At 40.7% G+C, this 14256-nt stretch overlaps 1 protein-coding gene across 1 annotated transcript in view; it reads right to left on the bottom strand.

Moving 5' to 3' along the window:
• Positions 1-7579, bottom strand: part of CORIN (corin, serine peptidase) — a 219043-nt gene extending 211464 nt beyond the window's left edge. Inside the window, exon 1 of the mRNA XM_004268336.4 lies at positions 7441-7579. Coding sequence (XP_004268384.1) covers positions 7441-7561 — 121 coding nt within the window. The 5' untranslated portion in view covers positions 7562-7579. The remainder of the gene's footprint in view (positions 1-7440) is intronic.
• Between the last annotated feature and the right edge of the window lie 6677 nt (positions 7580-14256).

Raw genomic sequence — 14256 nt, 5'->3', positions numbered from 1 at the left:
TAGTGATGCTGCATTTATATACTTTTTTTAAAAGTATAAAAAAAGTATAGAAGTTACTCCAGGGCTCTCTTTCTTTCTTTCTGGCACAATAACCACAAAGGTTCAAGATGATGGCTGGTCCATCAATTTAGTCCTTTAATGACCTGAATAAGCATAGCCCTCCCTGCCATCCTGCAGAGCACATGTTGCAAATGAGAAACTGACCTTCGTTGTTGTTAAGCCACTAATATATTAGAATTATTTGTGTTACACAGCATAGCATAGCCTGCCCTGACTGATACAATAGATAATAGAGAATGAAAAATAAAAGTTGTAGAAGCTTCCTTTTGTTACTGTAATTATTATAAATACATTGAGTAAAAAATGCTATGAAACATTCAAGGGGAAAAAAGTCTAAATCCGGGGCAATCTAAACATTTCCTCCAGAAGGCCTTGCCAGACTTCCCCACAAATGTGCATCTTCTTTGTGTTCCCAGAGCACACTCTGCATATACCACATACACACTCAAGTGAAACTGTCTGTTTTCTTGTCTGCCTCCTCGAAGGTCGGAAGGTACATTATGCATGCCTGAATCTCAAGCACCCAGCAGAATGCTTGGCACCAGTGAAGGTCTCAATAAATACTTGTTGAATGCATGAATGATGAAGGAAGTCATGGGAGAAGATGATATTGTCTAGAGACGTATGGGTGCAAAGTGAGAAGAGAGCTTAGGACAGACGCCCCCAAATTTACTGGATAGGTAGAGAAAGATGAGCTTATGGAGACAGAGAAAGAGCCGCCAGAAATAGAAGGAAAATTAGAAATGATAATATCCAGGCAAAGCAGAAGAGCATTTCGAGAAGAAGGGAGTAGTCAAGACTGAGCAAGATGATATCTGGGCGTCACATCTGAGTGGAAGAAAGCATTGTTGGCACCAGAAATGAGCATGCTCATTGTGACCAGATGTAAACAAACACAGAGAGAAAGCACAGGCTCTCCGTTTCAAACTCTTGTTCAAACACACATCGGTTCCAAATTATGCACATTCAAAAAAAGGACATTGGGGGCCTCAGAACAGACTTAGTAGTAGGAAAAGACGAGGAAGAGGAGAAGGTCAGATTGCAGTGGGTTAAGGACTGGATGAAGCATAGAAATCACCTGCGGATCTCATTAGAAGGCAAATTGGCAGGTCTGGAGTGGGGCCCAAGATTCCAGATTCTGCATTTCACACAAACTCCCAAGTGATGCTGCATCCACGGACTACACTTCGAGTGCAAGGCTTTAGACTGCCCTTTCCAAAACTTCAGACATAATGCATAACCTCAGGCCTGAGGAATTAACAAAAAAATATCTTGCAGAGCACATGTTGCAAATGAGAAACTGACCTTCGTTGTTGTGAAGCCACTAATATATTAGAATTATTTGTGTTACACAGCATAGCATAGCCTGCCCTGACTGATACAATAGATAATAGAGAATGAAAAATAAAAGTTGTAGACGGCCTAAGGAAGGCCTCAGGCCTAAGGAATTAATGAAAAAAAAAAACTCTATGTTTTTGCATCTGCTCAGAAGACCAGCATTATTAAAGGAATTTGGAGAATTAAATAAGGAACGTGGAGTCAGGTCATAAAAGAGCATGGAAAATCTTAAGGTTCTGGTGAAAAGAAATCAGGATCTGGGAGGTTTTCCATTTTAAAATGATATTCAAAACACAACACTATAAGTTAGGAAGTTAAGATTCTTATCATTCCAAATTCTTGTAAAAGCCACAAGCTGCTAAGAAATTCGGTAAGAGAAAAACTATATTAAGTTCAATGATCTCCAGCTCATCTAGCATTTTTGAAGAGGAAAGTCACTTTTATAGAGGAATATTTCTCTTGAGTTCAAGAAAAACAAACAATTTTACCATATTTCCTATACTCCCCACCACTATAATTTCTTTCTTCTTCAATGCGTGACAAAAATAAAAAATTAATAGGTCCCACATAGACTTTACATAGAATTAAGAAAACTAGGAATAGCAACCTTAGGCCATTCTTAAGCTTAAGGCTAAAACAAAATTTATTTTAGATGTGGATGAGTGGACGAGACTTTGAAACCAAGTCTTCAACAGCTGGGGAAAAAAGTTAAGAACATTCTAATGAGATGTGGGGGGACCATACCTTTGATGAAATGAAATTGAGATGAATAATAGTTTGCAAAAATCAGTGCAGACGTCTGGAGCCTGTGCTCCGCAACGAGAGGCCGCGAGAGTGAGAGGCCCGCGCACCACGATGAAGAGTGGCCCCCGCTCACCGCAGCTAGAGAAAGCCCTCGCACAGAAACGAAGACCCAACACAGCCAAAAATAAATAAATAAATAAATTTAAATCATATGGGCTTCTAAGAAGACCTCTGCTTAAAAAAAAAAAAAAATCAGTGCAGACCATACTCCAAAGCACATTTATAAGATACTTGAAATAACTTTCTATTTTTTCCCCTGCCACATTATCTACCCACGTCAACCCTTTCTCTAGACAGGTGTCAAAAAAACCTTTTAACATCCCCAACCAGCTCAATCACGCCACTCCCCCACTCCAAAATTCTCATGGTGAAGGTCATGGTTAAAGCACCACCCCCTCAGGGAAGGCTTCCCAGACCACGTTCAGACCCTGTCAGACCTTGTCTCAAAGAAACTCTCTTCCTGCATAGGAGTTACCTCTGTGGTAACTAATCAACTGTGTGGTCATTTTTAGGTGTCCCTCCTTCACTGAACTAGGAAGCCCATGAGGATAGGCTGATTCAGGGCTGTGCCCAAGTCCCATAGGATACTGCCTCAAATTTTACAGGCATTCAATAAAGGAATAAACAGTATCAAATTATATCTACTATTTTATGTCTGTTCGATGTTGCTCAACATGTCAACATAATTTTACTTTAAGTGTTGCATATATAATGTTTCTATATTATTTATAAACAATTTAAGGCAGATATCAGTCCAAGGTCTGATCAAGTATTCCATGGTACTAGCTGACTCTTGCAGTCCTGTGATGGAAGCACAACATGTGATGGAAGAATTAAACTGCTAGTTTAGCTCTTATAAGAGAGGAATGAGTCTCTGAAAGTGGCTCTCAGGCCTGAGCCTAACAGTCAAGTGAAACTTGGCATCACACTGCAAATCCAACAGTCGGTCAACTTTACTTCTTCCTAGCTACTTTATTAGCAATTAAACTATACTATGGCAATGGCTTGGTTGTAGGGTTATGGGGTTATAAATTATGGGATTACTATGATGATGGGTCATAGTTCACAGATTTTAGTTCTTACAGATAGAGTTAAAATGAGATAAGGACATTTCTGGTTAATTTTTGAGTGTAAGAGAACTATTTATTAAGAAGTTATCTAATATTAGTAATAATATTCATAAGCAAAAACCAATTTTTTACTTTCATAATGAATGTTGTCACCTATAAAAACACTTTCACAATATGATATCGTTATATGCAGAATCTAAAAAAAATGATACAAACGAACTTATTTACAAAGCAGAAACAGACTCACAGACTTAGAGAACAAACTTATGGTTACCAGGGGGAAGGGATAGATTGGAAGTTTGGGATTGACATGTACACACTGCTATATTTAAAATGGATAACCAACAGGACTTCCCTGTGGTCCAGTGGATAAGACTTCACGTTTCCACTGCAGGGAGTGCGGGTTCGATCCGTGGTCGGGAAACTAAGATCCCACGTGCCACGCGGCATAGCCAAAAAAAAAAAAAAAAAAAAAGATAACCAACAAGGACCTATGTATAGCACAGGGAATTCTGCTCAATACTCGTATTAACTTAAATGGAAAAGGAATTTGAAAAAGAATAGAATGTATATGTATAACTGAATTACTTTGCTATACACCTGAAACTAACATGTTATTAATCAACTATACTCCAATAGAAAATAAAAATTTTTTTAAACTAAACTAAATAAATAAAAACACTTTCACAGATATTTCATTTTACTTCCATAACAATTCTCTGAAATGAATAAGAATTATATTCCCCATCTTACAGAGAAGGTAAAGCATGTGACCAAAAGTCACCCATCTAGTAAATGGAAGAGTAAGATGCTAAACCCAGACCTCCTAGCGTTGAGCTTTAAATTCGTTCTTCTAGGTCACATGGCCCTTCAGTATTAGACTATAACTGAAAAATAAAAACCCAGGTATAATATTGTACCTTTCTTACTCTTCATTTTTCTCTTCAATTTCCTTCAAATACCTGAATCTTCATTTTAGAGTCCAAACTAAACTGAATTAAACTAAACGAAATCTTTGTAGCTCCAGTTTCAGTTTAAGGGGTTGAGGAGAGAAACGATTTGCTATTGCTCTTTTCTACAGCCTGCTGCTGAAATAATTATTCAGAAAGTCCAACTCTCTTATCTTCAGAAATCTCTGCCATCTTGACTTTACGCATGCCAGAAGCCCAAAGAGACAAAATTAGAAACGCGTAGTGCATCTGTGTTTATTAGCATAAGGTTTTATTATCTCTTCCTAATCAATAAACTTCTCACTATTATCTCTTTGCCTTTTGAAGCTAGAGCTCCTGTTATGTGGCATTCCAACATCCCTTAGCAACCCTTACAGACCCAGAAATAACTACAAAACTTTGAAAGAGCATGGATTTTAAGCGCAAACCAAACAGAACATTCTTAAAAGCAAGCAGAATCTAATGAGGTTTTTTAAACAAAGGTATAAAATGATTTTATCGCTCATTAAAACAACAAACATCTCAGTTATAAAACAGGAAATGTTTATTTGGGCAGATATTACTTAATATATCTATATCAAATCATCTGGTGCAGAACCTATGAAAAGAATGCTTTTGAAGACTGTCTGGAAAACACCCACTTTCTAAAGGTTACCTACATATAAGCCAAAATAGCACTAAGAAATGGTTACAAATTGGTTCACTTCCTAATCTCATATAAGTGATACAAGAAAAATCTACCCCTAGGTATAAGCCCAAGATAAATGAAAACACATGTCCACACAAAAACTTGAACATGAAGGTTCAGAGCAACATTATTCGTAATAGCCGAAAGATGGAAACAACTAAAATGTCCATCAATTGATGAATGGATTTTTTTAACGTGGTAAATCCGTACAATGGAGTATTATTTCACCATAAGGAATGAAGTACTGATAGATACTAAAACATGGATGAACCTTGAAAATATTATGTGGAGTGAAAGAAGCCAGTCACAAAACCCACATACGGTCATATGAAATGTCCAGAACAGGGGAATCTATAGAGACACAAAGTACATTAGTGGTTGCTTCGGGCTGGAGCACAGGGGAGACAGAAAGATGGGATGGTGACAGCTAAAAGGGAACAGAGTTTCTTCCTGAGGTAATGAAAATGTTCCAAAATTGACTGTGGTGATGGTTGAACTTACCTGTGAATATATTAAAAATTACTGAATTACACATTTTAAATGGGTGAATTGTACGGTGTGTAAATTAAATTTCAATAAAGTGATAAAAATGTTTAAATTTAATATATAAACAAACAAATAAACCCCATTAAAGCACTGTTTTAATAGCACCCTGCCTCTTCTCTGAGGCCTCTAAGCTCTGAAGCACTTAAAAATGGGTTTTAAACTTATATTAGCATTCCACCCTGAGACTGAAAGGAAATATTCTTCACAGTGTGGGAGCCATTCCACACAGTGTTCTGAGAATGAGACTGTTAAAAGTGACAGGGGGGCTTCCCTGGTGGCGCAGTGGTTGAGAGTCCCCCTGCCGATGCAGGGGACATGGGTTCATGCCCCGGTCCGGGAAGATCCCACATGCCGCGGAGCAGCTGCGCGTGAGCCATGGCCGCTGAGCCTGCGCGTCCGGAGCCTGTGCTCCGCAACGGGAGAGGCCACAACAGTGAGAGGCCCGCGTACCGCAAAAAAAAAAAAAAAAAATGACAGGGTTATGACTGAGGGAGCGTCTACCAGACAGACCCTCCCAGACATAACAACTATAAACTCTGGACAAAACACAAAAAAGCAACGACCCGACGGTACTGGAAAGGAAACAAAAGCAGGCCAAGTCTGGAGGGGAGGCAAGTCCTGGAAGAAGAGAGGGGCAGAGGCGAGTTTCAGGGTTTTGTCCTGCCTTTAGCCCGAGAGCAGGCCAGAGCTGGCACCACGTGGAGCAGGGCGATTAAAACCCCAATAGAAAACCTGCAGACTTCCTGGGCCGAGGCATTTTCTGTCCTCTTCCTACTTGTCGCCCTGTGACCTCTGACCATCTCTCTGCCTTCTGGCTTCTGTGGAACCCAGCATTTCCCGGTTCCTTTCCTTCTTCTCCAACAACACTTCCGGTATCTCTTGATGCTTCCTCTTTCCTTGTCTCCCCTAAACACCGGCATCCTCCAGGGCTATGCCCAAAGATTTTTTTTTTTTTTTTTGCCGGTTTTTAATCAGTCCCCTTTCTCCTAACAGTTCATCTACTCGCGCTGCTTCCACGGAGACTCCCACATTCATAACTGCACTCAGGCTCCCTTCTCAGCTTCCCTTCTGGATCGTTCCAGCGGGGTGAGAGTTAACTTCTAAAGTCAGCACAGAAGCCAGAAATCACACAGACTCACCATTTCCCTTGAAATTCCCTTAGGAAGGGAAGGTGTTGGACTCTTACAGTCCTCCATTTCTTGGCCCAGCTTGCACTGCTGAATTTGCCCACCATAAATGCACTTAAACTATGATTCCACTGTATTTAGTTGTTCCACAAGTATCTCCAACTTAACATGTCCTAACTGAACTTCCAGCCTGCCCTCCATCTACCTGCATCCCTCTCCTCCGCCTTTACTTCCTACGTTAACAGGGGGCACCAAAATCAACCTGGTTGCCCAAGCTAGAAATCGGAGAGTCAACCTTGACTTCTCTTTCTCCCTCATGCCAAAATCCAATCTGTCTTGATTTCCGTTGATTTTAGTGCACCAAATGCTTTAATCTAAGCCCTTATCATCTTTTACTTAGATAATCGCCAGTTGCCAAATTGTCTCCCTGCCTTCATTTCTTTATGCCTCCAGTCCCCTATAGTGTATCCAGGTCTTTTGTCTTTTGAAAATGCAAATACAATCAGATTTCTCCCCGCTGGGAAAGATCCTCCAATGGTAAACCACCACCCAGAGCAGTAGAAACAGCTCTTGGGCTTCCCTGGTGGCGCAGTGGTTGAGAGTCCGCCTGCCGATGCAGGGGACATGGGTTCGCGCCCCGGTCTGGAAGGATCCCACATGCCATGGAGCGGTTGGGCCCGTGAGCCATGGCCGCTGAGCCTGCACGTCCGGAGCCTGTGCCCCGCAGTGGGAGAGGCCACAGCAGTGAGAGGCCCGCGTACCGCAAAAAAAAAAAAAAAAAAAAAAAGAAAGAGCTCTTATAAATCATGCTAATTTTAATTTTAACTTCATTTATCTTTAATAATGGCATCACTTACCAACAAAGGACAGCAGGATCACCAGCAGGACAATGAGAGCACAGATACATGGAATCAGGACCAGCAATAGGAAACGAAGAATATTCACAGTCGCCAGTTTCTGAGAGCAACCATCACCCATGGTATCATCATCTGCTCCCAAGACCTAAAGTAGGAGAGGAAAATGAAACATGGTTTTAATATTACAAAGCAACTCAGTACATGGTATGACATTTTAGAGTACAGCTATCCATTTAGAGAAGCAGCATTCCTAAGAGATTTTCCTCCGTGTATTTTAGGGCATGAAATGAGGTTAGTCACCAAATCACACTAATAAATGAACAAGTAACTACAAATCACATTCAGGGAAGAGCAAATCATCTATTTCTGAAATGTTTTTCAGGAGTATATGAACTTATAACGATATTCCATCTTGATTTTTTTTTAATGTATCTGCTAATTTGGTATTATTCCAAAGGGCTGTTCTTACCATGGCAAGAACTCACCTTGACCTAGAACTCTAAGCAAAGAGTGCCTAATACAGTGATAAAATACTGGTGAGTAGTTGTGGACAGGGCATTATCCAGACTTCATTCTTGTTTTGCTCATTAGTCCTAACCCAAATCTGCATGAATCAAGATCAAATAAGTTTTTAACCATTAATAATTCAGCAAGATTGAATATTACTGACCATGTATTTAGTGGCAAGTTGAACAGTGAAAAAGAGCCTGTTCTGTTGGCCACTGACAGGATGCCCTCCACTGTCCACACTGCCCCTGCAGCCCATCCATTTGTGAGAGAATGATGAGATGCAACAGAGATGGTTCAACGAGATAAAGTTCTTGTCTTCAAATTCTTTAAATTTTGCTTAGGTCAATCTCTTGCCAGAAACAATGTCTGGATATTCATTTATTGCAACTGCCTTAGGGGAGTAATTTTTTCAACAGAGATGGAATTAAAAGTGATTTGAGTCACTATGAGCAACTCTTCTGATCCCATTAATGAAGATGTTTCTCATGGTTCTCTCTTGGACTTCTGACTCTCCTTGCCTTTCCTTCTCTGACAGTTTCAGAGCTTGAACTACAACCTTGGTGTACCCAGCTCTCGAATCTCTTGAGTCCTGAACTTCCTTTCAAGTTAGATCATATATTTCTGATGCCTAGTACACAGCATCATCTCTTCTCAACATGTCCAAAACCAAACTAATCTCCTTCTTTATCCATTACCTTCAAACTAGTTCTCCTGACTTCCATATTTGTGCTAAAACAAACTCCACTATTCCTATAACCTCGAGACTCCGGACTTTTCCATCATCCCCCCATGCTATTCATTACCAAGTTTTGTTGGTTCTTCCTCTGTAAGAAAAATCTAATTTTTTAAATTGAATGACCTTTGAGAAAGAGCTTTATCAAAATCAAGAAGTTGTCCTAACCGATGATCCTGCATTTGATCCTTTCTGGTATATAACCAGTACCTGATAATTTCCCACGGATAAAAAGGCAACTTCGATGAGTTCTTCTGAATTGCAAAGCATATGTGATTCTCCATTTCTGCTTTATTCCTCCTACATCAAAATGAGTTCTGGTTCACTAACACATATTGCAAGCAGTATTCACTACATACACTGATGTGATGACACTCTCTGTAATTTTAAGAATTCTCCATGGGAGACATTATTTGAAAGAACGTATGCTGTTAGCTTAAGAATGGCTTGATTTCCTAGATTAATGTCTTTACTGACCCATTCCCTTTGAACCTGGTTTAATTGACCAGCCAACGTGAGTTGATTCAGAGTTAATTTACAATTAAGTGGCAGGAGGAGGTCATGGAAAGGACGTGACATACCAGTTGAACCATGAGCTGGAGTCAGGCAATCAGAGGCTCCTCACCCCCTCTTCTGTCCTTAGAATGTATGTTACACCCACTGTTCCCACAGCCAAAGCCATTTTCAAGGACACAGCCTTGAGAGAGCAATGCTCTGTTGAGACCATCTGGATGGTATACATGACTGCATCCCGTTATGTCTTCTATATAAACTCTTAAGATTCTGGCAGGCATGGAGATCTAATCACCTTGCAGCTGTCCAAGACAAACCTTGCATGTAAGTTCCCTTGCTTATTAAAACTGCCATCTACCAATCTGGAGTCATCTGCCTCTTTCTTCAGTCTCTCCTTGCCTTCCGTATATGAGGGTCAGTTTCAGATTTCACCCAATGTGATCTAACACACTGACACAATATAATATAAGATCTGCTATAGCACATTGATTATAACACCAGCATTGGGTGGGTGGTACCCTTTGAAGCTTGGATATAACATTTACCTGTAAAAAGCCAGTGTGGGGCTTCCCTGGTGGAGCAGTAGTTAAGAATCCTCCTGCCAATGCAGGAGACACAGGTTCGAGCCCTGGCCTGGGAAGATCCCACGTGCCGTGGAGCAACTAAGCCAGTAAGCCACAACTACTGAGCCCGAGTGCCACAACTACTGAAGCCCGTGTGCCGCAGTGAAGAGTAGGCACTGCTCGCCACAACTCGAGAAAGCCTGCGTGCAGCAACGAGGACCCAATGCAGCCAAAAGTAAATAAAATAAATAAATTTAAGGCCACACATAGATAAGGAAGTAAGGGCCACAGACCAAACCACAGGTCTAATGGCGATCCAGGATAAACCACACAGAACCTGTGTGCAGTCCAACAGAGCCCCAGATGTAGTTCAGGAACCAAGAGGTCTTTCAAGATCAAACACAGCCCTAAAAAAAATTATAAAAAATAAATAAAAAAAGCCAGTGTGGAACTACAGCTCAACAGAAACAGTAGTAGAACTGACTTATTTACTTCATTTACTCAACAAGTAGTTATTGAACACCTACTAATTATAATAAGCATAGTGATGGATATAATAACGATTTAAGACCAACTGTCCCTCCAGCTCACAGTCTTGTAGGAGAGATAAGATATGTATGTAAATAACTACATTTCGAGGTAGCAAATGATAAGCACCATGAGATTTATAGGAATTCAAAAGATAGGAATACGATTTCTTGCTGGAGGATCAGTTAAGACACTGTAGGGAACCAGCACTTGAACTAGCCATGATTCTGAGAAAAGTATCCCTGAAAAGCCCTGTTACAGCTTAAAAGAGTGGTAAAATACATGCAGAGAGGTAAAGAGTTAGGAACTTTCTTTGGCTTCCACAACAATGGAAAAGCTTTCTTGGTTAAGGCGGGTGGTCACAGGAGCACTATAGTGATAATCTTCTTGGGTGGCAGATGCACAACGGCCTCAGTGCTATGTGGAATCCTGTGTCCAAATACATCTCATTTAGCATTCATAAGAGAAGAATCAGTAGGGAACGTGCTAGAGGCTCATTTTAATATCTTATATAAGTATATCAAGTATTTGACCTCCAGAAACCATATTCACGATTAGTGCAAATGCTTTCTCCAATAACTAGGAAATTGATTCCTTTTATGAAGGGGAGAAGAGGAAGAAATACTTACAAGAAATTCAGAACTAAGAAATACTTAGAAGAAATCTCAGCACTTTCCTCAAGTGCGTAACTTTTCTCTTGCACTCATGGCCACTTAAGACTATTGCTATAAATGCTGCATTATTCAGAGGCCCTTTGAGGTTCCTCTGAATATAACGCAACTCTCAGACTTTACTGTTGGGTGAATAATGCCAGATGAGATAAACTACTAGGACAATTCCTAAGCTTCATTTCAGTGGACTCAACAACCCTCTCTCCAGAAGGTACCCTCTTCCAGAATCTACCCTCCACATACTTGAAACCGTAAGCTAAGCACAGGCACAAGCATTCCATGGTGCAGGCAGGGAGCAATGCATCTTGTTGACCTGCACATATTTCAAATATGTAGTTCTCGTGTTTTATTAATCCTGTTGGTGAAAACTCATTTCTTGTGTCTTAAGAACTACATTGATTTTTAAAGGTGTCGTGTTGGCTTATGTAACATATATGGATACAATCTACCTGACTGGGACATCTCCTTGAGTCATTGGTTCCATTGGGAGACCTTCTCATCTGTCTCTTGTACATTCTTTATTGTGCTTGCCTCCTGGCTTAGTGATTCAACTTTTTTTCACAACAGCCATTCTCTCTCTCATTTTTAAATATACAGTTGGTTTACAATGTTGTATTAGGTTCAGATGTACAGCACAGTGACTCAGTTATACACACACACACACATATATATACACATATATATTCTTTTTCAGATTCTTTTCCATTATAGGCTATTATAGAATATTGAGTAGAGTTCCCAGTGCTATACGGTAGCTCCTTGTTGGTTATCTATTTTATATATAGTAGTGTGTATATAGTAGTGTGTAATCCCAAACTCCTAATTTATCTCTCTCCCCCTTCCCTTTTAGTAATCATATGTTTGTTTTCTATGTCTGTGAGTCTATTTCTGTTTCGTAAATAAGTTCATCTGTATCATTTTTTTAGATTCCACATATGAGCAATATCATATGCTATTTGTCTTTGTCTGACTTCACTTAGCATGATAACCTCTAGGTCCATCCATGTTGCTGCAAATGGCATTATTTCATTCTTTTTTATGGCCGAGTAATATTCCATTTTGTGTTTGTGTGTGTGTGTGTGTGTATCACATCTTCTTTATCCATTCATCATGACAGCCATTCTCTGAGTCTTTCAGGACCTACTGTCCATTGATCCCTCTATCTTCTCCCACTTGATCAACTCTCTCCTTTCTTCATTTCTCTATATATCTTTTTAAAAATCTTTGGACCGTTATTTCAGTGATACTCTTGCTGATGTCCTGAACCCCCTTACCCCTCTGGATTTTCTTCTCACCTATCTCATAAAAGCCAACATGAGATGAATCCAACAATCTTCTCTCTCTGTATCTACACTTGGACAGTTGAATGTGGCTGTAAAAAGTCACGCAACAGGACTACTTGATTGCTAATTTAAAGTCTTTTCTATTCTCCTCAAACTATCTTTTCCCACTCTTCTGCCCTCACTTTCAGAAGAGGATCCACCCCTATTCCCACCCTACAGAGAGAATAAAAACCATCAAATGGGAATTGCCTCACCTACCTAAATTTCAGCACACACACCTGCTCATTTATAGACCCTTCTCTCCTGTAGAGATGCTATTTAAGACTCTTCCTATTCAAGACTAATCCTTCCACATTTGCTACAGACTTCATCTCCTCCTCTCTTCTCAGGAATTTGCCATCTTAATTCTCCATTGAATCATATATCCGATCTCGATTTACCTCTCTTTCCCCCTCTCCCCTCTCTTCCCCTCCCTCTATCTCCTATATCACTGCCGTCAGCTTTTTACTATGTTAAGGTCTCTCCTGGTTATTTTTTAAATCCCTTCTCAAGCCTATATTCCACTTCAGGCACAGTCCTATCTCTCTCCTTCTTTCTCATCCAAAATGATCTCACAGTTCTGAATACTTATTGTCCAAGTTTCCTCACTTACCGCCTACTCTTGTGACCACTACAGTTTGGCATCCACTTCTGTCACTGCACCAAAAGAGCCTTTGCTACGGTCACATTGACCTCCATGTTGCTCTACTGAAATGATATTTTTCAATCATCCTTGTAATGACATCTCAGTATCATTTGACAGATCAAATTCTCAGTTAGCCACTCCCATCTTCTTCAAGCACTTTCTTCCTTTGACTTCTCTTTCTGCTCCCTCACTGGTCACTCCTTCTCTTTCTATAAACTTTTTTCTCCCATCCGCTTTCTCCAGGCAATGCCACCCATACAAATAGCATCAATTGACTTACATCTCTAAATAGCAAGCACAGAGTTTTCCGCTGTACTCCAGACCTTTGTATCCAACTGGCCATTTGACATCTCCCCAGTGGATGCTGCAAAAGAACCTCAAACCCCACATGTCTGGCCAAATAAACAATCTCCATCCCCACATCTAGTAATCTCCCATGGTTCCCTATCTCAGGAAGAGATAATTGAGCACCCACTGTGTGTCAGGCACTGTTTGGACACCTGGATACAACCCTCTGCAAAGCAAAACTCTCCAGCCTCATAGACTCTACATCCGACTAACAACGGCCATCACGTCTCACCTGGAATCCTGCAAATGCCTCCCCCTGTCTGGTTCACCTCCATCTATTCCTGCACTCCCTGATTTGTTCTCCACACTATAGCCAGAGTGAGAAAGAGGCTGTGTATCATGGAATTACAGAAAAAGGAAACATGAAAAATGATCCCCAAACTGAACTCATTCAGGAGATTCAGAGCCTGGAACCAGAGCTGATTATGAGAACCATGTACCCAGTGGATTGGCAGAGACCTGGGGAGGGCTTTGGACACCCACAGGGGTATAGTGGGTTTCAAGTCCATTTTATGAGGATTCCAAAGGTCAAGAAGACCATAGCTAATATTTCAGGTACATTTGTCTTTATCCTGTCCTACCTTCCTGCAGCTTTTTACTTCATTAACACTTGGTACATTCTTGGGAATACTTCCACAGCTGCAAATGGCAGAAACTGCTTGTGAACAAGGAGATACCTGCCCATGGATCCCTCAGATGGAAGATTCCCTCCCAAGGCTGGGGCCAGGACTCACCAAAGAGCCAATGAACCAGAAATATCTGACTGGGGATATTAGAGATGAAAAGAGCTGCTACCAACCAGGTTAGGACAAAGCAGACGTTCAGCCCAGAAGGAACTAAGTACCTTCTTAGGGACAACAGCCTTGCTGCCCTCCACAGCCCCCCTCATTCCGAGTGGGGTAAGTGACTGGGAACTATACACGTTGCTCTCACTCTGATTGCTGGGTTATGTAAGAACTATTTTCCAATCAATCAGGTGGAC

The sequence above is a fragment of the Orcinus orca genome, chromosome 4 (assembly GCF_937001465.1).
Source record: "Orcinus orca chromosome 4, mOrcOrc1.1, whole genome shotgun sequence".
In the NCBI taxonomy this organism is placed as follows: Eukaryota; Metazoa; Chordata; class Mammalia; order Artiodactyla; family Delphinidae; genus Orcinus; species Orcinus orca.
Note: the sequence above shows the minus strand (reverse complement) of the source record. Positions and strands in the feature narration are given on the sequence as shown.